Genomic DNA, 25,484 nt, shown 5'->3' with positions numbered 1-25,484 from the left:
ATGAAAAAGCATTGAATATTCACAAAGAAATTTGCAAAAGCAATGAATTCATCGAAATGCCAGAAAAGGAAACTTTCATCGAATTCGAAAATCACATTCGCTCACAAAAAATGCCATTTGTCATTTATGCTGATTTTGAGTCCCTTGTTGAACCCATCAGCGGATGTCAACCAAATCCACAAAAGTGCTTCACAAACCAGTTTCAAAAACACAAACCTTGTGGATTTTGTTATCACATAAAATGTTCATTTAACGAGAAGCTTTCAAAAACTGTGACTTATAGAATGAAAAATGAAGATTCAGACATTTCTCAAATATTTGTTGAAATGATTGAAGAGGATATCACAAGAATTCAAAACATTCCTCCAAAACCTTTGATTATGCAACAAAATGATTGGGAAGATTTCAACAAAGCAACAAAATGTTGGATTTGTCAAGAAGAATTCGAAAAAGACGAAAAAAAAGTCAGAGATCACTGTCACTTCACTGGGAAATTCCGTGGAGCAGCTCAGAATTAATGCAATCTCAAATACAGAAAACCAAAGTTCACTCCAGTGATTTTTCACAATCTTCAAAATTATGATGCTCATCTTTTCGTCAAGAATCTTGGGAAAACACAAGAAGACATCAGATGCATTCCAAACAATGAGGAAAAATACATTTCATTCACAAAAAAAATCGTTGTTGGTTATTACATCGACAAAGAAGGAAAAGAACATGAAATTAAACACGACATCAGATTCGTTGACAGCTTCAAATTCATGGCATCTTCTCTTGATGCATTGTCAAAAAATTTGGAAAGAGACAAAAAGATTGAGACAAAAAAAGGAATTTGGAAAGATTTTCAAAATGAAGATTCCCCCTTGGGGAATCGCAGCAAAGCTGCATCAAGAGCTTCGCTCGGACTCCCCGAAGGGAAGTCCAAGATTTGTTGAGAGAAAAGATGAATCTTCTTTCAAAAAAAGGAGTTTATCCTTATGATTTCATGGATAAATTCGAAAAATTTCAAGAAAAACTTCCTGAAAAAGAAAATTTTTTTTCAAAATTAGACAATGAAGGAATTTCAGATGAAGATTATGAACATGCACAAAACGTTTGGAAAACTTTCAACTGCAAAAACATGGGAGATTATCACGACCTTTATCTCAAAACAGATGTCCTTCTCCTTGCTGATGTTTTTGAGGAATTCAGAAACGTTTGCCTTGAAAACTACGAGCTTGATCCAGCATGGTATTTCACATCTCCAGGTCTTGCATGGGATGCAGCTCTCAAGAAAACCAAAGTCAAACTCGAACTTTTGACTGACATTGACATGCTTCAAATGATTGAAAAAGGCACAAGAGGCGGTGTTTCGATGATTTCAAACAGACTTGGAAAAGCAAACAACAAGTTCATGGGAAAAGATTTCGATCAAGAAAAACCTTCAACATTTATTCCTTATCTTGATGCAAACAACCTCTATGGCTGGGCAATGTGTGAGCCTTTGCCTGTTGGAGGATTTGAATGGGTTGATGAAAATGAATTTGAAAACTGGAGAAATTTTCCTTGCATTCTTGAAGTTGATCTCGATTACCCCAAAGAACTTCATGACCTTCACAATGATCTTCCACTGGCTCCAGAGAGAACCATGGTCAACAAAGTTGAAAAACTCATTCCAACTCTCAACAACAAAGAAAAATATGTGATTCATCACAGAAATCTCAAGCAATATCTCGAAATGGGACTCAAACTCAAAAAGATTCACAGAATAATCAAATTCAAAGAAGAACCTTGGTTGAAATCTTATATTGAACTCAACACAAAACTCAGAGCAAATGGAAAAAATGATTTCGAAAAAGATTTTTTCAAACTCATGAACAATTCTGTTTTTGGAAAAACAATGGAAAACATCAGGAAAAGGGTGGACATCAAACTGGTAAACAATCGAAATAGTGCATTGCGATTCGCAGCAAAACCAAACTTTGAAAGTTGCACAATATTTGATGAAAATTTGATTGCAATTCACATGAAAAGAGTGAAACTGCTTTGACAAACCAGTTTATTGTGGAATGTCGATTCTTGACATTTCAAAGACTCCTGTCTTTGACTTTCATTACAATTACATGAAACAAAAATACAAAGAAAAAGCAAAACTTCTTTTCACAGACACTGATTCTCTTTGTTATGAAATCGAAACAGAAGATTTTTTCCAAGACATTTCAAATGATGTCAAAGAAAAGTTTGACACATCAAATTTTGAAAAAAACCATCCATCAGGGATTGAAACTGGAGTCAACAAAAAAGTCATTGGAATGATGAAAGACGAAGCAGGAGGAAAAATCATTGAGGAGTTTGTTGGACTCAGGGCAAAACTTTATTCAATCAAAATGCACAAAAGTGGAAAGGAAGAAAAAAAGTGCAAAGGAATCAAAAAATCAGTCATCAAAAAAACAATCACACATCAAGATTACAAAGATTGTCTAATTTCAGGAAAAATCCAAATGAGATCAATGAATATCATAAGATCACACAAACATGAAATTTTCACAGAAACAGTCAACAAGATTGCTCTTTCTGCAAATGATGACAAAAGAGTCATCAGAGAAGATGGAGTTCACACGTTTGCACATGGATATTATAAAATAACAAAATGAATCCAGAAAACATTCCATTCAATGCTTTGATTGTTGGCCCAACAAATTCAGGAAAAACAACTTTTCTTGTTAATCTTCTCAAAACAAAATACAATCGAAAATTTGATTTCATTTTCCTCCTTTGTCCAACATTCGTCAACAACAAAACCTGGGATAATTTTGCTGAGAATGACAAAGATTTTTTCATTATCATCCCAGAACACCATCAAATCAATGACTGGCTCAAAATAATCTCTTTTGCCTTTGAAGGAACAAACACATTGATCATTCTCGATGATTGTGCCTCATCAAAAGATGTGAAAAAAAGGACAAATGAACTTGTGAAACTTGCTTTTTCTGCAAGACATTCAGGAATCAGCGTTTGGGTTCTCACTCAACAAATGTCAAGCATCGCAAAGCCTTTCAGAGAAAACATTGCTTCTTTGATTCTTTTTTTCACCCCATCAGCAAAAGACATGAAAACAGTTTTTGAAGATGAAAAGGAAAAAATTAATGAAAGAGTTGAAAGAAGTCAAGTTTTCTCATCTTGATTTCTCCCTCAGACATCCTTTTGAAATTTCTTTGAACTGAAAAAAATTTTCATTTCAGTTAAAATGGAAATCCAAGAACAAGAATCGATGAAAGAAGTCTTTTCACTTCTTGAAACTGAACCCCAACCAATTGAAACAGATCACAGAGAAAATCTTGCCATTTTGGCAGCAAGTGGTCAATGCAAGGAAATGATTGGAGTTGAACTCACACAAGATCAAATCAAAAGACTTTCAAAGAAAGATGTGGAAATATATTTCAAAAGATACGAAGCTTCTTTGTCTTCAAAAACTTGCGGAGCAATTGTTGAAACATTTTTGCAAGCAAGTGCAAAAGCACTTTGTTTTTTTCTTCCTCTTGATCAAGAAAAGTTTTTGAGGGGATTGAAAAATGATTTCATTGTCAACAGAGAACTCAATTTGATTGCTGGAAGTCTTTATTTGAAATACGGAAAATACATGGCTGCTGCGAGTGCAAGTCTTTTGGCAGCAAGCAGTTTGAAACTTGAAGAAGAACCTGTGAAAGAACCTGTGAAAGAAGCTGTGAAAGAAATTGAAGAAGAACTTGAAAAGAACTTGTGAAAGAACTTGAAAAGAACCTGAGAAAAAATTCAAAAAAAATTCAAAAACTTTTTTTTTTATTTTCAAATAAAATGGAAAGTCTTCAAAAATTATCAGACAGAGCCCTTGCAAAAAAAAATTTCAACGAAAATTTTTTTCACAAAAAACTCATGTGTCATTGGGAAATCAGAAAAGCAAAAAAACAACAAATTTTTGAATTTATCAAAAATTATGAAAATTTGTGTTGTGAAATCGGTGATATTCTTGATGAGATTTTTGATTCTGTAATTAATTATTTCCTGCCAGAAATCCAATGGATTTATGTTGTGGGAAATGATTCTAAAAATTCGAATGAATTTCTTCAAATTTTGGAAAAATGGAATAAAGCCGAATCCGAAATTAAAAAATTAGTTCAAAAAAAAAGAAAAAATTGAAGAAGAACTGACAGAAATGTTTTCAAATATTGAATTTGATGAAGAAATTCAACAAATTAATTATGCATTCTGTGATTTCATTAATAAAGATTTTTTGGACACATTCAAAATGAACAAAAAAATATTTTTAAATGATCCTTATATTTTCAACTGATTTCATTTGGTTTCCAAATGAAATTAATCTTCAAGATCAAAAAATGACTCAATCTCTTCATTAGTCAAAAAATAATTCATCAAAAATTCATTTACTTTGACTTGCTTTGCATAAAGGTTGAGAAGCAAACCGTTTTTTGAAAATGATGAAAAACACGCCAGAACACAACCACGCATCTTGATTTCTCTGTTTTCATTGAAACATTTGCTTTGATCCATTCTTTTGTTGAACTTATCAAAAAATGGAGTATTTTTGTTCATTGAAATGCCAATACCACCAAAACAAGTGATATTTTCTTTTCCTGCCAAACGATGGATCCGATCAAAAATCTCGTAATTGTCAGGTTTAAGAACAAGTTGCAGCCTTTGACCATATTTTGTGATGACAAAATCACCCCTGAGTTTTTGGATAAGATCTTTGCCATCGTATTGAATTTTTTCGAAATTGTTGCCTTTGTAACTTGATGGGATCAATTTGAATTTTTCAGATTCGAGAGACATATTTTATATAAAAATAAAAAAAATTTAAAAAAATTGAAAATTATTTCATGATTATTTGCATTGATCTCAACAAAAGAAAAAGAGAAACGGAATAACCAAGAAACTTGTGAGAGAAAGGAGTTTTTCTCTCATTTTCAAAAAGTTCTTTAACATCCTTCAAGATATCTTCTTTCAACCTCATCTCGTGTTTGAGTCTTTCATTGAAGACTTGCATCAGTCTTGTCTTTGTTTCTCCAGTTTGGTTTCGAAAGAAATGAAATGTTGACTCATGATTTTCTCGAAGATTGTCTTTTTCAAGATATTGCTGATGCTTTTGTCTGTTTTCTTCTGATTCATTTTTGAAATATTCCAAAAGAACTTCAAGTTCTCCTCTGTTCAATTTATCCATTTTAAATGAAATTACAAGAAATTGAAAAATCATTTAAAATGGAAACTCAAGAAGCTGAACAAATCAAAGAACCTGAAAAAATCAAAGAACCTGATTCTGAACAAATCACAACAACAGTGAAACAAACAGTTCCAAAAAATCCAGGAAGAATTGCAGCTGGAAAAAAACTTGCTGAACACAACAAAAAAGCACGTGAAACAAAGAAAAAAGCAAAAGAAGTCACGAGAACATACACTCAAGAACAAAATGAAAACCCTCCGTCAACTGAAAACGAAAGCGAACAAAGCAGCTCATTTTCACTCACTCAAGTGCTTTCTGTTGTCAGCATCGTTGTTTCCATTGTTGGATTGTATTACAAGAGAGAGGAATTGAAACATCTTTTCAAAAAAAGCAAAGTTGAGAGAAGCAAAAAAGCACAAAAAGAATTGATTGATCATATGGTTGAAGTTGAGAGGCAAAACGTGACTGAAGTAGTCCCACATAGTGGGACGCAGCAAGCTGCAACAAAAAAATCTCCAAAATTAAAAAAAATGGATTAATTTGTTTTTTCAAATAAAATGTCAGACAATAAACTCGTGAAAACAATGACTGATGCTGCAACAACCACTGGATTGGCTGCAGGATTTGGATGGATTGCAAAGAAAGTCATCAAGGAACCCATGACTTCTGATCCTTCCTCAAATTTCATGAACTATGTAAAATTCACTGTCATCATTGCTGCCTCTTTGGCAACAAAAGATTATCTTGAAAAACAAAACATATTGCCAAGTTAAAATGGCAAGCATCGCAATCATGATTGGAGGAGCAATAATCAATGCAACCGCCTTTGTTGGTGGATCTTATCTCGCAAAATTTCTCTCTGGAGATTCAGAATCAGCCTCACTCGAGGAAAAAAAGAGACACAACCTGGCAGTTGAAAAATTTCAAAAAGAATATGAAAAATATGAAGAAAATTGAGCAAAACTGAATGATTGGATTCAAACAAATGACAGAATCAAAGATGAAGCAAAACAAAATTTTGCAAACACTGATTATGCTTTGAAGCTTTATAACAAGGTTCATCAACAAAAAATTGATCATCTCAAAGAACCTCAATTTTCAAACTTTTCCCAACCAAGCGAATCTCAAAAACAGGGAGAATTGATCTTTGTTGGAACATCAGCTTTGGCTGTTGGATTTGTAGCAAGTCATTTCCTTTAAAAATGGCTGAAAGAAAGCGAGCGAACGGAGTGAGCGCGCGGAGCGCAGCGACACTCTCAAAAATTTATTATTCCCCAAAAGGATATTGGAAAGGCCTTCAAGGAGTGAAAAAACTTTCTCAAGAATCCGGTGTTCCCGAAGATGAAGCGAACCTTTGGTTGATGAAACAAGCAATTTGGCAAATTTTTCTGCCTGTTCCAAAAAACATCCAAAGACCAACATTTGATGTTGAACTTCCCAATGCAGTTCATCAAGCTGATCTTCTCTTTCTTCCTTATGATAAACTCCCAAGAGGGAGAAAGATTTTCAAATATGCCTTGACTGTTGTTGATGTTGCAAGCAGGTTCAAAGCTGCTGAACCTCTCACTTCAAAAGATTCTTCTGAAGTTTCAAAGGCTTTTCAGAAAATTTACAAAGGACCTTTGAAATGGCCAAAAATTCTTCAAGTTGATCCCGGAAGAGAATTCATGGGTGAAGTGACAAGAGAAATGACAAAGCATGAAACGAGAATCAGAAGAGGAAATCCAAACGTTCACCGTGATCAAGGAATCGTTGAAAGATTCAATCGAACTTTGGGTGAAAGACTTTTCAGTTTTCAATATTCCAAAGAAATGAATTTAAAATCAGGTGAAAGATCCACAGAATGGGTGAAAAGGCTTCCAGAAGTTGTGAAAGCATTGAACAATGAAACAACCCGACTGACAGGAAAGAGACCAATTGATGCAATCAAAGAAAAGTTGGTTGATTCAAAGAAACCAAATTATTCCAGACCTGTTGGAAAAAATGAAAAGAGACTCGATTCTTCTGTCAACGTTAGGTTTCTTTTTGCTCCTGGTGAACTTGAAGGAGGTCAAAGAAGAGCAACTGATCCGAATTGGTCACTGAAAGTTTTTTCAATTGACAGAACAATTGTGAATGAGAAAGAACCGGTTCTTTATTATTTGAAAGATGGCCCAGAAGGAGGATTCGTCAAAGAAGAGTTAATGATTGTTCCTCCTGGAACTGAATTGCCTCCGGTTTGAAAGCGAGCGGAGCGAGCCTGAGCGAAGCGAAATTTCTTTTTGATTGATCAAAAAGAAATTAATATGCCACACTTTAAAGCTCTTTGTTCAAAATGCTGAATTGCGCATCAGCCAAGATGAAAATGTGACATTTGACATTTCCTGAACCACTTGCTGTTCTTTTGATTGACAAATAAACACCATCTTTTGTGTTCACCAATCTCATTCCACTTCCATGAAGATCATTGTCTTTCATGCTCCTTAGATCGATGAACAATCCAAACTTGTCTCCAGCAAAGAATTCAGTTGCGTTCATTGAAGAGTTTTCCTTTCCAAATCTTCTGAAAACTTCATCAAACATGTCTCTCGTTTTCATGCCTTGACTGAAAATCTTGTTTGGAACTCCATTCACGTCAACTTTCACCTCTGTGATGTCAGGATTGAATGTTTTTTCCGAGTCTCTTGCACCTGCAGTGTAAGGTTCAAAGAAAAGGAGAAGGATTCCCTTCATTGATCTTCTTGGAACATTGATTGATTCGTTGATTATTGTGTCTGTTCCCTTTGCAAATGTTATTGTTTTGTGATGAGTGACATGCTCAAACATGAAACGATCTCCGTTGAGAAGATTTGAATTGACTTCATCTGAGAGAGTTTTGCTTTGAATAACCTCATATTCAAGCTGAATGTTTGTCAATTCATAACCGAGTTTTGTTGCGTCAGATCCCTTCACAACACCGCTTGCAGGGGCAAGGGTCAATTCAAAGACCAGTTCATCAGACAAGGCTCTTGGATAAAAGACTCCGTGATCATTCAAAATTTCGTGATCGAGTCTGATTCTGTATTTGTTTTTTAAGATATCATTGAGCTTGTTTTCCTTTGCGACTGAAGAAGTTGGTTTGTCTCCAGCATTGGATCTGATTTTTGATAGATTCACAGATTGAATTCCCTCACTCAACATGTTTTCTCTCTCATGTTTTGTCAAAAAGAGATCTTCCCAGAGCTTGAAAAGATCGAAACCGTCTGTGTCAACAAGAATTTCTCCAGCAAACTTGATTTTCAGGCAGTGGTTTTGTTTCTTTGTTTTCATTTTGTTTCTCCTCTGGATTTGAAGGATGTGAAGTTGGTCTGTTGGTTTTTGGTGGTCCTCCATCCATCATTTTGACTCCAACTTTTTTCAAGTCAACATTGACATCAGAGTTGACTCCGAGTTTAATGTTTCCAGTTGCTTTTTGCAGATTGTTGTTGTATCCAACTGTGCTTTGAGTGTTCAGAACAAGATCAGAAGGCATTAGCCATGTTCCTGGTGAGATGGCAAAATCAAGCCTGACTTTTGCCTCTTGAATCGCAAGTTGAAATCTTTGGATGCTTTTTGACAAGTCAGGCTGTCTGATTGCATCTTCCACCAGGATGAGGAATTCTCTCTGAGCTTCCTTTGCACCTCCAAACTCGCCCAGGATTGATGATCTGACATTGACTTGTGCCCCAAGAATGCAATAAACGAATGCTTCAATTGATTGATTGAGTCTTGGCATTACTGCTTGAGAAAGTCCATTGAGAGGTCCGTTTGGCATGAAAAATTCAAACTGTTTGTCAGCTCCTTGATCGTTTCTGATGAAATCAATTCTGTTTTCTTTATCGTCAGTTCCGCCTTCAGCGGAGAATCTTTGACTTGATGGGTTTTGAAGGGTTGCTGGAGGATAAGTCCAATGCTTTTGTGCATAGTCTCCTTCTCCTGGATAAAATATGTTAGCACATCCCAAACCAAAATTTTGACCGAAAGTGAATCTGAAATCCGCTTGTGAGGAAATTTTAAATTCTGCACAAATTCTCTTGTATGAAGGAATGTCGAATTTGTTTTCAGTTTGACTGAATGTGGGGTCACCTGGGAGAGCAGATACACTTTGAATCCCACCCATTTCAAATAGAATCCTTCTTGTTGTGAAATAAATGTGGAAAAGAAGGAAAGATTTGATTTGAGGTGGGAGTGAATTGACGAGATGTCTTGAAATGCCTGATGCTGTTGTTGCACACCAAAAGGCAAAGTTGAGTTGTTGCGGCCAATAATCCATGCTTGGTTGATTCAGCCATTTTCTCGATTCTTTTCCGGTTTTGTGGGTTATTTTTGTTTTTGTGAATATTTCTCTGAATTTTGTTGTGAAGCTTTCATTTGGTTTCACAAAAATTTCGATTGGTTGATTGAGTATTTCACCAAAAGATTCGGGGATTTTGTCTGAAAATTGAACTGCTGGAACAGAGTTTGAAGTAATTGAGTTGAGAATGAGTTCGAGAGGAAAGCCACCAATTCCAAGAGCTTTTTTCATTTCATCAGACCAATCTTTGGGGTTAGGAGAAACACTTTGCCAAAATTGATTTGGAATAACAATGAAATTTATTTCAGCTGTTGCGTGTGTTTTGTCGGTGAAATCCACTTGTGCAACAAATTTGCTTAGGTCAGCGTTGGGAAATTTGGCTTTGAAATTTTTCCATGCTTTTTCTTTTGCTTTGTTTGAAAGTTTTTTTGCTTCTGGGCTGGATTTTATCCAATTCATTAAATCATCAAATTTTTTCCGGTCCATTTTACTTTTATTTTTTCTTTTAAAAAGAAAATGGTTGTTTTGACTTTTTTATTAAATTCAAATGATCAAACAATTTGGCTTGATGAACCAATCGAAAATTTTGAGTTCATCCGGTTGATCAGTTGCTCTTTTTATAATTCTTGGACCAATTTGAAAGAGAGAGGAGAAATTGGCATTTATGATGACAAAAATGTTAGTTCTGTTAAAAGGATTTACCCCGGAAATCATTCTATTGAAACACTCGGAAAAGAAATAAAGGTTATACTTGAAAAAGAAGGCCTTAAAAGTAAATCTTAATACCTCAAAGGGATCAATTGTGATCAAAAATCCTCTTGGGAAAAAAGTTATTTTTGATGCTGACCTGTCTATTCTTCTTGGCCTTGTTAAAGAAAATAAAAATTTGATTAAAAGCCGACATCGGCACAGACTGATAACCGGAGATACCATCATAAATAGTTTGGTTTCATTCAAAAACTTAATCATTAATTGTGATCTCGTTGATAGAAACGAAAATTTTTTCAATGAAAAACCATCAAATGTTTTGGCATGTTTTGACATTGAAGGAATTCCGTTTGAGAGGGTTGTATATTCTTCAAAACATAGCACGTTTCGAAAAATATTAGGTGGGAAAAAAATAATTGATTCTTTGCGAATCACAGTGAAGGAAGAAACTGGTGAGGTCATCGATTTTAATGAGTTGCCGTTGCGATTCGAAATTGAAATTATTTGAGGTCTTTTAATAAAATATGAGCGAACAAAATATTATTCCGAGTGCGCCTCAACTTTATCCTTCTCTCGAAGTGAACGAAATGAGATCGCAAAGCGAAGTTGGTGCAGAATTCAGATTGAAAAAGATTTGTGATTGTCAAAAACAACTCGAACAAGAAATTTCTCATTACAAGCGAGTCAGCAAAAAATACAAGAGAGCAAAATCAGTCGCTTCGAAAATAACATCCGTTTCAGTATTTTTGACAACCTTGTTTGCATCAAGCAGTGTCGCAACTTCATTGAGCGGAATCGGGATTGCTGTCGGAGTTCCTTTGAGTTTGACCGCATTGGTGACGACGCTTGTCTCATCGGCTTCAATGGCCGGAAGTCAGAATTGCGATAATAAAGTGCGAAAACACGAAAAAACGGTTTCTCTCGCTGAATCGTCGTATTTTTCAGTGAGTCGATTGATTTCAAAAGCTTTAAAGGATGGATTTATTTCTGATGGTGAGTTTGACTCGATTTTGCGAGAGATTGAAAAAAATTTTTCGATGAAAGAGCGTCTTCGAAAAAAACATAGGAAGGATGCGACAGTCAAAAGCGAACCGACGAAGCCAGTTGATGTTGATGCCTTGAAAGAGGAAATTAAAAAAAAAAATCAAAAAAAACTCGGATCCCTTCTCGACGTAACGAGTTGAGAGTTGAATTTCAAAAGCGAGCGGGTGGTTTTTCGTTGTTTGTTTTGCGAGAGAAAACAATTATGTAAAATGTATTCACTTTCTAGGAAATGATGATGCAATAGGAACTTTCAAGCTGACAGTTTAAAACTTCCTGTTTTTAAAGTCGAGGGACTTTCCCCGTGGAAATTTGGCCCTTCGAGATTGTTCTCTATTGTAACAGGCTATTTTCGAAAATGACCTAACTGTCACATGACGTTTTCAGCCGATATAATTCATACACGTAAGTGATTCTTGTCAGACCTGACAAGAATCAAATGCTATAATACGTATCAAAGTCTTGGGCAGAAATATCCTAGAAAATCGAATCTGAAAAAATATTCAAGCAAAATGTAACGGTAAGCAGTTAATTTCAAAGGAAGAAGAAAGAAAAAAAGAAGCTTTACCAAGTTCATGGGCATGAAACATTTGGGGATGCCTCGAAGGCTTGATTGATGAAACGGCAAGCAACGGATCGGAGAAGAACTTTTGAGAAAAGTACTCGAAGCGACAGCAAGAACCCTTTGAGGAATATTCAAGACTTTGTTGTGCAGTTTTAATCCATACTTTTATGTTGAGCATGAAAACCATTCGTGAAATCTGTAAAAAAGCTTTTGGGAAACGGCGTTTCCCGACATCAAACAAGCATATGAATAAGATTAGTGAAATTTGCATTTTGGGAAACGGCGTTTCCAAACAAGAATATTAATTATGTTAGTGAAATTTGCATTTTGGGAAACGGCGTTTCCCAACACATATTTTTGGATTTTGTAATTACCGAGCGTAGCAATGCCCTAGAAACAGCGGCCATAAATGTCCGCCGTTGTCAAGAAAACATTGTTATGCCATTTTTTATTAATAAAGTGGGAAAGTCCCTTTGATTTTTTCATGACGTTGAGATTTTTTTTGAATGACCTTGGGATTTTTTTGAATTTTTTATTTCATGACCTTGGGATTTTTGTTTTGAATTTTTTTGAATTTTTTTTTGTTTTTTGGGATTTTTGGGATTTTTGAGGACTAGTAGTATTTATTTTAATTTTGCTGTTTTTTTTTTTTTTTTGGTTTTATGCTGATTTTAGCGTTAGTTTGAAAAATGAGCCAATGTACCCATAATTAAGCTACTAAAGGCGTTTGTGACTTGACACACTGACGTCAAATAATTTAAAGGGAGAAATAGCATTCGTTACCGGTTCCAACGCACGTCCTCCGCGATGCCAACGTCAGGATTCTTGCTGCCTCAGGTCTAAATTATATTGTACAGCAGCGATGAAGCCGTACCGCATGCGTTGACTCGCAAAAGTTTCCTTAGGGGAGGGTGGGGGGCGGGGTTGGAGGATAGGGAGGACACCTACCTGTTTCTAGCATTGTGTGCACTGTCTGATTTCACTTATTTCATAAAAGAAAACACAAATTTCTTCAAAACATGCCTGAAGGGGCTTTTGTTAATACACTCGCTTTCAAATGATATGTGCAACGAAATTGTTTTGGCAGCTTTTTTTGCCAGGAACTAGTCCCTTCCTTTGGAAGCTGTCTTACCGATAAAAAAGTATATGTATGTACGCTAAAAGCGAATGATAATTTCATATTTCTTATTGCTTCTATTTTATCACGTGTAAGTACATAGTGTTCTGCTAACAATTAATTGCATTTTTTTATTTATATATATAAATGCTAGCCTTATAATTGAGAATGGCAATTTTTTTCAAGGGTTATTATGGCATGCTTCCTAGCACTTTAGCTGAAGACTTGATTGTCCACGGCAACAGACCTTCTTCGCGACTGAAGCATGGGCTAAAAGCACCGAGTTTTACCTCCAAATACGCTCAAAACTCCATTTCCTATAGAGGGGCTGTCCTCTGGAACGCTATAGGGCGATCTGATAGATCAATACTTGAGTGCACAGACCTGAAATCCTTTTTGAAAAAGGTTGTTAATTGTCACACTTTTAAGGATTTTAATTTCAATGTTTTAGCCCCATAAATAATCAACAAAAGATCGGAGAATTTTATGTAGTTTTAACTATTGACTTCATTCGTTTTTATCAAAATTTTTATTTTGTAAGAATTCTTTTAATTTAATAATTGTAGTTTTGTTAGTGCACGACCCCACAAGCTTGTTAGCTTTGATATTTTTATCGTGTATAAATAAAGGTTGTATGTATGTATAATGGCAGCTGAGCGGTTAAGATGTCCGTTTTGGTTTTTAGCTTTTATTTTTAGCGTTTTTATTGACTCGAAGTTGTAAGCTAAACAAAGCTTTCCTGTATTTAAGGTAAATAGTGTGTAATTTTAAATCGTGCATAGCCATTTTGTCTAGACTTTACGTTCTACTTTCGCAAATAAAATTTCCGTCTTCCGTAAAACCCATCCTGTGATGTCAAAGCTGATTGTATTTGTAAATACCTCTAATGAATGTGGCCGGAAACTTCCCATTTATACAAATTCGATTGGAAAGTGATCAAGAACAGTGTTGCAACTAAGGCATTCTAATAACAAAAAAAGGTTATTGATACTTTTTTGAAAGTATTTTTTCGAAAAAGATTTAATTTTGAACAATTTGCCTTAAAATGGATTTCTGTGTCAACTTTTCCATCTAAAGCATTTTCACGACGAATATCCCAGTTAAACAAACACTACTCATTTTTGTTGTTATTGTTGTTTTGGTTCTGTTTTTATCTTTGCCATGTTGCACACATTACAAAACACAGTACAAACACATTTTTTTGAGTCAAAGGTAAAAAATGGCGTGGACACCTTAATGAAACCACGCAGCTAATATGAAATTAGGCTTCCACACAAAAATACAAGATTGAATGATCAGGCACTTTAACTATGGATGAACAAGAGAAAGAAGATCGGAGACCAAATTGTAAGTGCTCACATTCGTGATTAGCACTGACAGGAAGACGCAACTTTTATGGATTGACAGAAAGTGTTTTTGGCGGCCAAATATGTGGATAGTTTATTTTAAGTGCCCGAAGCGATAATGGAATTGAACGAGACACGAACGTTTTGATTAATCAGTCACGAAAATCCCCAGCTCTGTTTTGCACAAAAGAATTATTTTTAAGAACTAGAGGGAGAGTTTTCCTCTTTATTGTAACGTTGCCATTAAAAAAATGAATATATTTTAAAGGAACATCTTTTTTTGGAAATTAGACATTTAATTATAATTCCACAAGTTTTATTTGTGCTCATGGACGTGGGTAAATTATACAACAGCAGGAAGAAGTGTAATTAGACAATATTTGATTTTAACACCTGCAAAAGCAAATTATACATAAAGGTGGGTGAATTCAGGGTGTATGAATAAGCTTCAGGCCTACGACTTCAACTAACAGTATTAATATTACAGTAACATGGCGATAGCAAATTTCACTGTAAATGGAGGAGAAATGAAAAATGAAGAGCTGTTCTGCTCACCAGGTTACAATGGTTTTGTATACAGCAGGGTAACAGGACTTGCGGTTTCCGCGGTGAACATTTTTATGTCTGTTACTGCAATCCTGGGGAATTCTCTGATCCTAGTCGCCCTTCACAAGGAGAATTCGCTTCATCCGCCGTCCAAACTCCTACTTCGCTGTCTGGCGATATCCGACCTCTGTGTTGGTTTTGTTTCGGAGCCACTCGCTGTCATCTTTTGGATGTCTACCATCTTCGAACGTTGGAATTTCTGTCGTCACATATTCGTTTCACTTGTAGTAACAGGTTATATTTTGTGTGGAATGTCTTTGTTGATTATGACCGCAATAAGTGTGGACCGGCTTCTCGCCTTGTCATTGGGACTCAAATACAGACAAGTTGTGACTTTGAGGCGAACTTACATGTTTTTAACTACGCTTTGGGTAATTTCTATCGTCTTTTCAACGATGTACGTGAAAAGTAATGGAATCACTACTAGGTACATTCAGACATTGACCACGGTATGTTTAAAAACCTCAAGCGTTTCTTACATAAAAATTTTTCTGAAACTCCGTCAACGCCAAAATGAAGTTCAAGAGTTTGAATTGTCAAGCCAATCAAGTCAGCTCAACATAGCGCGATACAGAAAGGCAGTTTCCAGTGCACTGTGGCTCCAGTTGACGTTAGTTGTCTGTTACTTACCAAACGGTCTGTTAACATTTTTGGCCACCAAAAGTAGAATATCTCCATTTCTGTCTCTGGTCAACAAAATTGGTCTGACTTTTGTTTTCTTAAACTCGTCATTAAACCCGCTTCTTTACTGTTGGAAGATGAGAGAAGTGAGGCAAGCTGTTAAAAAGACAATCAAGGAACTTTGGTGCTGTTCGGATTAACTGAAAGATTCAAGCTGTTAAAACTGACTTGTGCCATTCTTAGCGTGGGAAAACCCTGAAAACGGTCATAAAAACGGACAGAAAATTGTAAAGAACTTCAACCCTAGCATATACAATGTTGTTAGGACAGGGACGAATTTGCCCTCTATGTTCCTATTGGCTGTGTTAGGTTCGCAAGGTATTGTAATAATGAAAATGTGTAGCCGCCCTTTTCTTCGTTTGGTTGATTAAACCCATGCTAAAGAACAGGAATAAGGGTACAGTCGAACCTGTATATAACGGCCCTGTATCAAGCGGCCACCCTCTATTAAGCGGCCACTTTTTAAAGTCCCGATTTTTCGCGCATACAAACTCTGTATTTGGTACCTGTATTAGGCGGCCACCTCTATTAAGCGGCCGCGGCCACCCTGCAGCAGTCACATGTTTGTCTGTCTTTGTTATTTTTACCTGTATTAAGCGGCCACCCTTGAATGGAAAAGCCATATACACAGTACCATGGATAACAGGAATTGTCGCTGGGAGTGCCGGCAGTCAACGACTTGCTCTACAAACAAAAGTTTCAAATTTCGAGGTGCCAAACGCACGTGTCCCACTTGTTTAAGTCGCTGTAATTCTTACCCTATTCCTGTTTTAACTTGAAGAATTTTGTTATGTATTGTGTTACTTTTAATTAGCAACATTACCGTTATAACTCCACTTCGATCGTAACAACTATGAAATTACGGAATGAGATATTTTGTTGTGAACTGCAAGTCACGTAAGTAAATGAGTTAGAAATACAGTACTGTACACCGTACAAGAGTAGAGGATAATTTATGGCACAGTGCTTTTACACAATGTTACGTATATTATACCATTAAGTTACAAGTTGGCACTGACCTTTGTTTAAAGTATTGATCTCTTGAAAGAGTGTTGATTGTCCTATTGTTTCCTTGCATGAAATGTTTTTGTATGATAGACACCATTAAAATTGACATTAGACAACGCCCAGTGACTATTTTTAGTGATCCTGTATTAAGCGGCCAGTTGCTCAAGTCCCGAGGGTGGCCGTTATATACGGGTTCACCTGTATGTATAAACACTGCAAAATGGCTTCCTATTTATTTCACTCAATGTCACACAGTAGAAATCCCCCTTCCCGTCCTCCTTTTCCTGCTTCACGGAAACTTCTAGTGAGTCCGGCTCTTTTATACACTTACCTTTGTCGTTCACACAAGATTAAAAATTAGCTAAGCATTGCGTACAGGTGGGTAGTCCTGGTAGTGCTGTACACGCGCTGCGGACCTGTTTGTTTACGGACACTCACTCACTCACTCTTACATGCCTGACGACATAGTGGTAGAGCACAATACAGTGCACTACCCACAAAAACGCCCCAATCACCTTTTAAAGTCTTCACAGCCAACAACATCTCGACTTCGTTGGCCAATCAGGTCAAGAACCAGAGACATTTATGCCATCTACTGACGTTCCTCAATTTACCTGACTCTGATGTTGACTTTCGTTAGGTCCTTCTCAAGACTACAATGGGAATATTAAACCAAAATAGCTAAAACGTTATTTCCCACGTTCCCACACCATTGCATGGCCTTTTAAACGACAAATTTGTATAAACTAACATAATTTGATCTGTTCGGATTTTTAGGTTTAAATTTAAATTGCCGAAATTTTAGGAAACGCATTTTTTTTCTCCGAATTTACGAGCTGCATTTGGCTTTCCAAAAATGCTAGCTGGCACGCAAGACGTCTAACTAAATAACATGAAATAAAGTTAAAAATGATAGCCTCAATAAAATCACCTACAAAAGATAAAAAGGATAAAAATTTCATAGCACCAATCAGTGTACAAAACAAGACGTTTTTAAATTGCTCTGCAGACTTAATTTCAACAATTTCGCTTGGCAACGCATTCCAGTCCTTGACAGTTCTGCAAAAATAACTATTCTTATAAGTCTCAGTATTTGGTAAGAGTGCAATAAACTTGTTCTGGCTAGAGTTCCTTAGATGTCTTCTGCGCTTAATAACATAGTCTGGGAAAGCCAGGCCGCCATCACCATGAATTGCTTTGTGGAATAAAGTTAACCGCGAGATTGTTCTTCGTACCTTCAGCAGTGTCCAGTCGATTCCAGTGTAACTCTTTCAGAAGGTTCGTAACTGTTCCTGGTTCCCTCGTATAACAGTTTTTAACGAAGCGTGCGGCTCTTCTTTCCTTTCTTCTTCCTTGCCTTTTTCGCACTTTTGCCTCTCCGAAAACACAAGGGATTAGTTTTTGAGCGTTGCGAAGGTTTGAGGTGAGCTTTCGCTAAAGAAAACGTTAGGTGTTCTTCACAATTGAATCTCAGTTCTGAGGTGGGTAATGTCTTTCAGAACAGATATTCAACCGAAACGAACCGTTTGGGTGTCCCTGACATGTATAATTAAAGACGCTTCTACACAGGGTCTGTACATAAATGCGGCTACCTTTATTTGATATTGGATGGATGAAATATATCCAGTAACAAAACGCAAACGAAAAGCAAAACAACAACAACAACAACAACAACAACAACAAAATGGAGTAACTGCAGAATACACGACCACTTCAAAGCTGTACCCCTAAAAAACCTGGATATGTGGCTACGGAGTTATGTAGCCATTGTTATCGAAGTGGCTCGTAGCCGCGTATCCACCGTTTTAGAGGCATAGCTTGAAGCTACCAAAATGTGTTTGGTTGTTCAAAAGTGGCGAGGAATTATGTCATGTAGATCACTTGCATTTTATTTTCTACCGTGACAAAAAAAATATATTTACAATATGTTGCTTCTTTTTTTCAAAAAATGCTTAAAACTCCACAGTACAACCACCACGATCGACAGGGTGGTCATTCTCTTATAAACTGGCCAGTGTAGATAAAGATAATTTACATTGTTTTTTGTTTACATTCTACTCTTAGGATCAGTTTAGTATCCATTCACACTGATGTTTGTCTGTAGTTTGTTGTGTCCAGTACTTGTTTTCCACACATGGCACAGATACCTGAGAGAAAGAAATAAAATTTGTACACACTGTTGAGAAACAATATACCACCCATTGTATGATTAAAGTGCACCTAACCCAGGGTTCATGCTCTTTTGAACTTTTGAGATTCCATGACTTATTCCATGACTTCTCCAAGTTTTCCATGACCTAAATGTGACCATTTTCTTGGAAATCATCTTTTATTTTGGGTTTGTTTTTACTATTTTCTTTGCAAAAAATCCCAATTTATTTTGTACTTTTTAATTAGCATCATTTCCTTGACTTTCCATGACCCACACCTAAATTCCATGACTTTCCAGGCCTGGAAAATGAAATTCTAAAATTCCATGACTTTCCAGGTTTTTCATGACCCGTATGAACCCTGTAACCCTTCAATTTTTTTTCTCTTAAATAAATCTTTGCACCTGTTCCAAACATATTGCGCTATTTGGCGCCTTTTTCAACCAAATCTTAACTTTTTGAAGGCTGTAAAAGTTACGAAATCTAGCCATCATCTTTCCCATGACCAAGCTAGTATGGGCATGAGTCTATTCCTTACTTGACGTCACAAACTGATTTGCATTGCATCAAAAATAAGTAAAATGCATGCAAAGCAGTTTGTGACGCCATGTAAGGAATAGACCCATGCCCCTTACTAGCTCGGTCATGGGACAGATGATGGCTCGATTTCGTAACTAAAGTCAAGATTTGGTTGAAAAAAGGCGCAAAAAGGTTCAATGCGTTTCGAACAGGTGCAAAGATTTATTTAAGTGAAAAAAATTTTGGGGGTTAGGTACACTTTAAACAATAAACAGAAAAAATTAATGATGATGATGATGATGATGATGACGACGAGGACAAGGATGATGACGAGGAAATACGATCACGTATCTCCAATTTTAAAGGAACTGCGCTGGCTGCCAGTGAAGGAGCATCTTTACTACCGTGATGCCGCAATGTCATTTAAGTGTTTAACAGGATGTGCTCCTGGATATTTATCCAAACAATTCATAAGATGATGTGATGTCACAAATCGTAGAACGAGAAGTTCTAAGATGCTAAACATACCTCGCTTTAGAACAGCAAGTGGCCAAAGGACCTTTTACTATAGAGCAGCTACTTTATGGAATTCCTTATTTAACGAACTCAAACTTTGCGAATCGGTTAACGTGTTTAAACGCCACCTTAGGTCTCGTCTCTTAAATAACCTTAACATTTAAGTCAATTTAAGTCAATTACAGTAGACTATTAGCCCTCTTTTTTCTTAAGTTTGATATATAATTTTTAGCTTCACTGTATAATTAATTTTTACCTTAACTGTATTATTGGCTCTGAAAATCCTGTTTGGGAAGTGGTAATAAGTATGTATGACTGAAAACCCAAAGAACCACAGGTACGCACTGCTCAATAGCTTTCAATGAATGGTCACGCTTTAGGATTTCATCCAAGGACTCAAAAATTAGAACCATCATGTACAACGTAATAAACAGTACCACAAGAAAGTGCTGCTCCATACATGTAGCTTTACTTGTAATTAGCGCTTCATTCATAAAATGAAAAATTAGAACCATCTTACACAACATCAAAAGCAGCACCACAGGAAAATACTACACAATAGCTTCTTCATTAATGGCAACAGTTTTAGGTAAAAGTTAAAGGGTTAACAAAAATAAATTAAATTAATTAAAATAAAGGTCATTGCAAGAATTCCTCAGTTCTTCTTAGAACTGGACCACAGCTGCTGTAAATTAACAAAACTTGAAAAAGAACTTGAACAGCAGTTCAAACAAAATGATGAAATGCAAGTTCACATGTACTATGAAGCTAAACAGACTGTTAGTAACACAGGCTCTGCCTAGTCTCAGTAGTATTGTCAGATGATATGAGCCACTCAGTGGTGAAGAAGGAAAACAAAAACAGAGAAGATACAAACCTTTCTTGTATGCACAACCTAAACGGAATAAAACATAAAAAAGAAATGTTATTAAAATTTAATGACAGCAGGAAAACATCACTGTGATGCAAAGATTGTTTGTAATGTTTAAAAGATGAGCAGGAGTGTTTTATCGGGATTTAAAACCACGAGGCACAGCTGAGTGGTTTTAGACCCGATAAAACACGTGCTGCGAGTTTTTTGAACAGCTTCAAAAACATCCCTGGAAAAGCGTGTGTCAAGAGAGTTCACAACAATGATGCTTTTGTGAAAGTGGAAATAAGCATACGAGATAAACATTAAACACTGCATACTGAAAAGGAGGAGGTTTTATCAGGTTTTAAAACCACTGCACGTGATGTTTTATGGACCATTTGATAGGTCAATGGGCTTTTTGAAGCTGTTCAAAAACTTGCAGCATGCGCTCTAACGGGGCTAAACCACTCGGCTCAATAAAACACTGCTGCTCGTGTTTTAAACATTACATAATTATTTCCCTTATTATTTTCTTTCTTTCTTTCTTTCATTCTTTATTTTTGCTCCCTTTACTTCTTTTTGTTTGGAATACAGTCAACTCCCTTTATTGCGGACACTCTAGTGTCCTTAATAGAGTCTGTAATAGCAGGAATTTACTTCAGTCAAAGGTCTGTAATTTATTTTTGCTGGGGGTTTAGCTGCTGTCCGTAATAGTAAGGTGTCTGCAAGGTGAGAGTTGACTGTAATATGTTTACACAAATATAGCCAATAGGTGGGTTAGCCAAATTCTCCTAGACCTGATTTTACAGAAAAAAAAGTTGTTTTTTTTTGGGGGGGGGGGGGGGGTGGGGGCAGGGTGAAACAGAACTCTAAAAAGTGGATAAGGGGGTTAGTTTCTAAAGAAGCTGTGGTGCTATGTTAGTGGGGAGTAGAAAAGAATGTTTGGTTTATCAACAGAGTTTATAACTAAAGGTAAATTGTCAACATAAAGAGATTTGAGTGCTGACGTTTTGAGCCATTTGTCAGGCAGCACTGTAGACGTGCATGGGATCACTAGTGACAGAATAACATACCTTGACAGTAGTGCGAATGGGGCTGATGAACAGTCTGCTTACAGATTCTGCACTTGTTGAAGGTTGAATAGGGATTAAATCTGACAAGAAGAAGAGAAACAATGAACAGTTAGAAACAAACATGTAAGGTAAATGAATCAACCAGTAGATACAAAAATTAATTATACAACAAATTCATTATAGCCACATCAACCACAGTTGGTTTACCAGCGTATCTATAAGTTGGCCAAATTAGGACAAATCCCATTACTCTGGGTGTATTGCTTCTCCTTCAAGTACATATAATTTGGATCAATGGTGGACATGAATTTGTCAAATGCCAAAGGGCATCTCCCTGTTTTCTCTCCTTTCCACCCCCATCCCTCCTCATATCTCCCTGTTGACTTTAGGCATAAAATTGATAGGTACCTCTGGCAGAAACTTTTCAACCAACAAGTGCGCATGTTTAGAAAGTCTTGTCCTTTCCAAAATTTTTGAACATTAATTTCAAGTCACACCAGATACAGTTGAACCCAGGTTACCAAGTACAACCACCTCCTTAAATTACTGTTACTTATTTTTGGTTGTAACAGAAACTTACATGTATGTACATTGTCTCCACTTTCCTACCTTCTAAAAAACCCTCACATCGGGGGTGGGGAAAGGTACTCTCTATATAGAAGGATATATGGGGAGGCTCAGCCTAAATGGGGTGTCTTTTTACCCTTGTAGTATGTGAAAGGCTAATGAAATGTAAAATCCTAGTATTTTAAAGAGTCCCTAGTAGGCTGAGACAACATGAAAAAGGTAGCAATTAAATCCATCTGTTAGAAAAGGTAGCAAAAGCTGAGCAGAAAATCTTGGTAGAAATTATGATACAAAGATAGTGTACCAATGGAAATGTAAGAGATAAATCTCCTGTCTTTAGCAGTGTATCTTTAAGGTATACAAAAGGGGTACATTAAAATATTTTATTTTGTTTCATAAAAATAAAAGGAGTACAGCACTTGAAATCTCGTTAGCACGACCACCTTCAGGCCATGAAGATGTGGTCGTATTAATGGAGTGGTCGGATTAATGAGGTTGTAAAACTAATTAAGATAATGACTGGACTTTCAATTTGTTCAGGGCACAAAAAGTGGTTGTAATAACGAGGTGGTTGTAAGGCGGGATTCCACTGAACCATTTTGCTAAAAGTTGGCATGTGAAAGGCTAATGGCCTAATAATTTATGGCAGTTTTCAAGGCTGTTGCCTTGATCACCTGGTTAAGCCTTGGACGCCCAAGATATTTCTCTGGGCACCTAAATACTTTGCTGTAGCACCTTTAGAACATTTCATTGGTTCAGGTCTCCTAACTTCTTAGCTTTTGGCCTTCTGGGCTCCTTCAAATCTTTCTTAACCAACAGCCTTGGTTGTATATACCAACAGGGTTTTATTGTAGAAAGCTTTCTAAGCAAGAATTTAACAATTCCTTACCTGTTTTTCTTTTGTGTTAGAAGCTTGTTTTCATTCAGCTTCCTTCCTCCACCTTCTAGCGATAAAACCACAAAAGAACAAAAAACCATCATGTCAAGTATAGTGTTTAAGAAACAGAATGCACAATCAATGAATGATGTCCCATAATTAATAAATTTATTTAACAATAATATTATTATTATGAAAGGTGTTTATCATCGTGGTTTGAAATGAGTTTGAGTTTTATCATGTACCACATTGGTACACCTGTAGGGTTAAAGAGGCTATTCACATATTTAGTCTTCACTCTGACAACATCAACAGGGATCATGGAATTGAAATTCCAGAAGGGTGGATGCCTATGATCAAGCAACACAGCAGCCGATCGGTAACAAGGCGGACCTCTGAGGGAACAATTTCTAGTCTAAATGATAAGGATTGAAATCCTCCAATCAACAACGGCCTAAGAGAGGATAGAAATGCACAAATCAACACAAACCAAGGTGCTAACTATACTGTTATGCAATCAGTCGACACCATCGCCTGATGAAGACCAGCAGTATAGTGGTCAAAACATCGCAATCCACATCTATGTGACTCAAATGTGATTATTGATAGAGGTATTTTGTTTCTGACAGTACGTAGTGACACTGGCATACTCAGAAATGTCTCCTTAATATTATCCTTGGAAACTAAATGAGTAATTGGCAAATCATAGGTTCACCTCCGGTTAGAAGAACTCGCATTTTCTTTTTCCGAGTATATGCCTGTGTCACTGACTGAAAAAATACAATCATCTCTCATAAGCTTAACATTTTTCTTAACAAAATAACAGCAGTTGTTGTTCCGTGTTTTCTTCTCGTTATTGTTACCCAAACAATAATTCCTCTTATCATATTTGATATTTCTCTACCTGTCGTATTCCTTGCTCCAGATTTCCATGGGTCAGGACAAATCACTTTCCCAAGCTTCTTTTGACCTGCGTCATCATCAAAGACTAAAGTAAGCCTAAACATTTTCAATTTTTATCTTCGATCGGTAATTTCTAGTTGAACCTGAAGCAGCGGCACAAATCGCTGTTGAACGATCGCGCCACTCGAACGACAGATAAATCAAAACGAAGAGAAACTTAAGATATCTTACATTTGTCGCAGACCATCTTTTCTGGACGAGTGAAATCGAGTTGTCTTTTAAATTTCCCCCAAGAAGAACAACGCAACAAGATCGATGTTTGTTCCTCTAGCGATTACATTGATGTCATGTAAAGTAGCACGAAATGTCCATCAGTCTTCAACCGTCCCAGGCTTCACGCTACTGCAAACACAGTTACTTTCCCATGCAGGGGCTTTGCAGGAACAAAAGGGGACTTCTTAAAAGTGCACTTTTTGCTATATTGCTTCATACAAAGATATCCATACCTGCCAACTCTCCCGGTTTTCCAGGAGTCTCCAAGTTTTTCATGAAATCTCCTGGTCTCCTGGGTAGAGCACCAAATCTCCAAGGAAATACCTACGGCGGTCTGTTTGAGTTATGTTTATTAATATTGGTTATTTCTCGTTGGCTCTTCGCTGTGTCCCCCCCCCCCCCCCCACCCTTCCACTGAAGCCCTAAATGTAGGCTTGATGACACGGTTCTGCTGGGACCGCGGAACAAAGAGAACAGATTTCTAGACGTCTCCAGATTTTTGTACTCCGGGGGTTGACAGGTATGATATCCTACCTCTAATTAGCAGAATTCCTAAATAATACCTAAAACTATGTTGATTATCAGCTATTATCCTTTATCCCAATAATTTTTGGGTAGTCCCGGATACTCACAAAATAATTTCAGGGTTGAATAATTACCTTACCCCCAACATCCCTACTGAAGTGACTCATTCCGAGTGAAAGGAACAACTGTTCATAGTCTAACAGATGACGGCCACGAATGACATTTCATGGCCTAAAAAGAAAATGGAGGAGTCACACTCAGCAATTTGTGTTCCATGTCATCTGTTTCATCTCGAAGAAACAGCTGTTTCTGTAATTCTAAATAGTCTAGTGAGAGCAATTTAATAGGCCAGGACTAACCTAAAAAAAAAATTTTTCGCTTTGCTCAAGAATGCACAAATTTTTGCATGTGGCCTACCATTTAATCAAAGAACATCACTTTGCGTTCTTTCACTTCTTCCTTTGCTGACTCAATATTTTGGCTTTGTTTTCCTAAAAAAAACTAAGCTTAAAACAGCAGAAAAAACAAAACAAAGAAAACAACAACAAAAACCCAGAGTGATGTTCTCTGACTAAATTTAAGAAACTTTTGAGCAAAACAAAAAAGTGGCTGAAAATTTGATGTAAGATGATCATGTTCTCAGCCCTTAATTGCTTCCTTTTCTGTTA

General features: G+C 36.5%; 4 protein-coding genes across 4 annotated transcripts; 3 read left to right on the top strand and 1 right to left on the bottom strand.

Annotated features, from left to right (window-relative positions):
• The first annotated feature begins 1,103 nt into the window (after positions 1–1,103).
• Positions 1,104–3,090, top strand: LOC146487214 (uncharacterized). Its single transcript, XM_085085394.1, has 2 exons — positions 1,104–2,014; positions 2,584–3,090. The coding sequence occupies exons 1-2, from the start codon at positions 1,121–1,123 to the stop codon at positions 2,623–2,625; spliced, it is 936 nt and encodes a 311-aa protein (XP_084941520.1). The 5' UTR covers positions 1,104–1,120; the 3' UTR covers positions 2,626–3,090.
• Positions 3,091–5,583: 2,493 nt separating this feature from the next.
• Positions 5,584–9,148, top strand: LOC146487213 (uncharacterized). The gene is made up of 4 exons (XM_085084778.1): positions 5,584–5,658; positions 5,692–7,246; positions 8,634–8,701; positions 9,041–9,148. The coding sequence occupies exons 2-4, from the start codon at positions 6,400–6,402 to the stop codon at positions 9,146–9,148; spliced, it is 1,023 nt and encodes a 340-aa protein (XP_084940904.1). The 5' UTR covers positions 5,584–5,658; positions 5,692–6,399.
• A 5,608-nt stretch (positions 9,149–14,756) lies between these two features.
• Positions 14,757–15,946, top strand: LOC146487212 (melanocyte-stimulating hormone receptor-like). The gene has a single exon (XM_085084767.1). It carries the CDS (start codon positions 14,757–14,759, stop codon positions 15,690–15,692), a length of 936 nt encoding a protein of 311 aa, XP_084940893.1. The 3' UTR covers positions 15,693–15,946.
• Positions 15,947–18,131: 2,185 nt separating this feature from the next.
• On the bottom strand, positions 18,132–24,405 carry LOC146487211 (cysteine-rich PDZ-binding protein-like). The gene is made up of 6 exons (XM_085086556.1): positions 24,250–24,405; positions 24,020–24,085; positions 23,128–23,182; positions 21,672–21,751; positions 20,623–20,640; positions 18,132–18,707 (listed from the first exon to the last, which is right to left on the bottom strand). The coding sequence occupies exons 1-6, from the start codon at positions 24,263–24,265 to the stop codon at positions 18,643–18,645; spliced, it is 300 nt and encodes a 99-aa protein (XP_084942682.1). The 5' UTR covers positions 24,266–24,405; the 3' UTR covers positions 18,132–18,642.
• Positions 24,406–25,484: the final 1,079 nt, after the last annotated feature.

The sequence above is a fragment of the Pavona decussata genome, unplaced genomic scaffold (genome assembly GCF_977016875.1).
Source record: "Pavona decussata unplaced genomic scaffold, jaPavDecu1.1 SCAFFOLD_16, whole genome shotgun sequence".
In the NCBI taxonomy this organism is placed as follows: Eukaryota; Metazoa; Cnidaria; class Anthozoa; order Scleractinia; family Agariciidae; genus Pavona; species Pavona decussata.
This window is presented reverse-complemented; position numbering and strand designations above follow the sequence as displayed.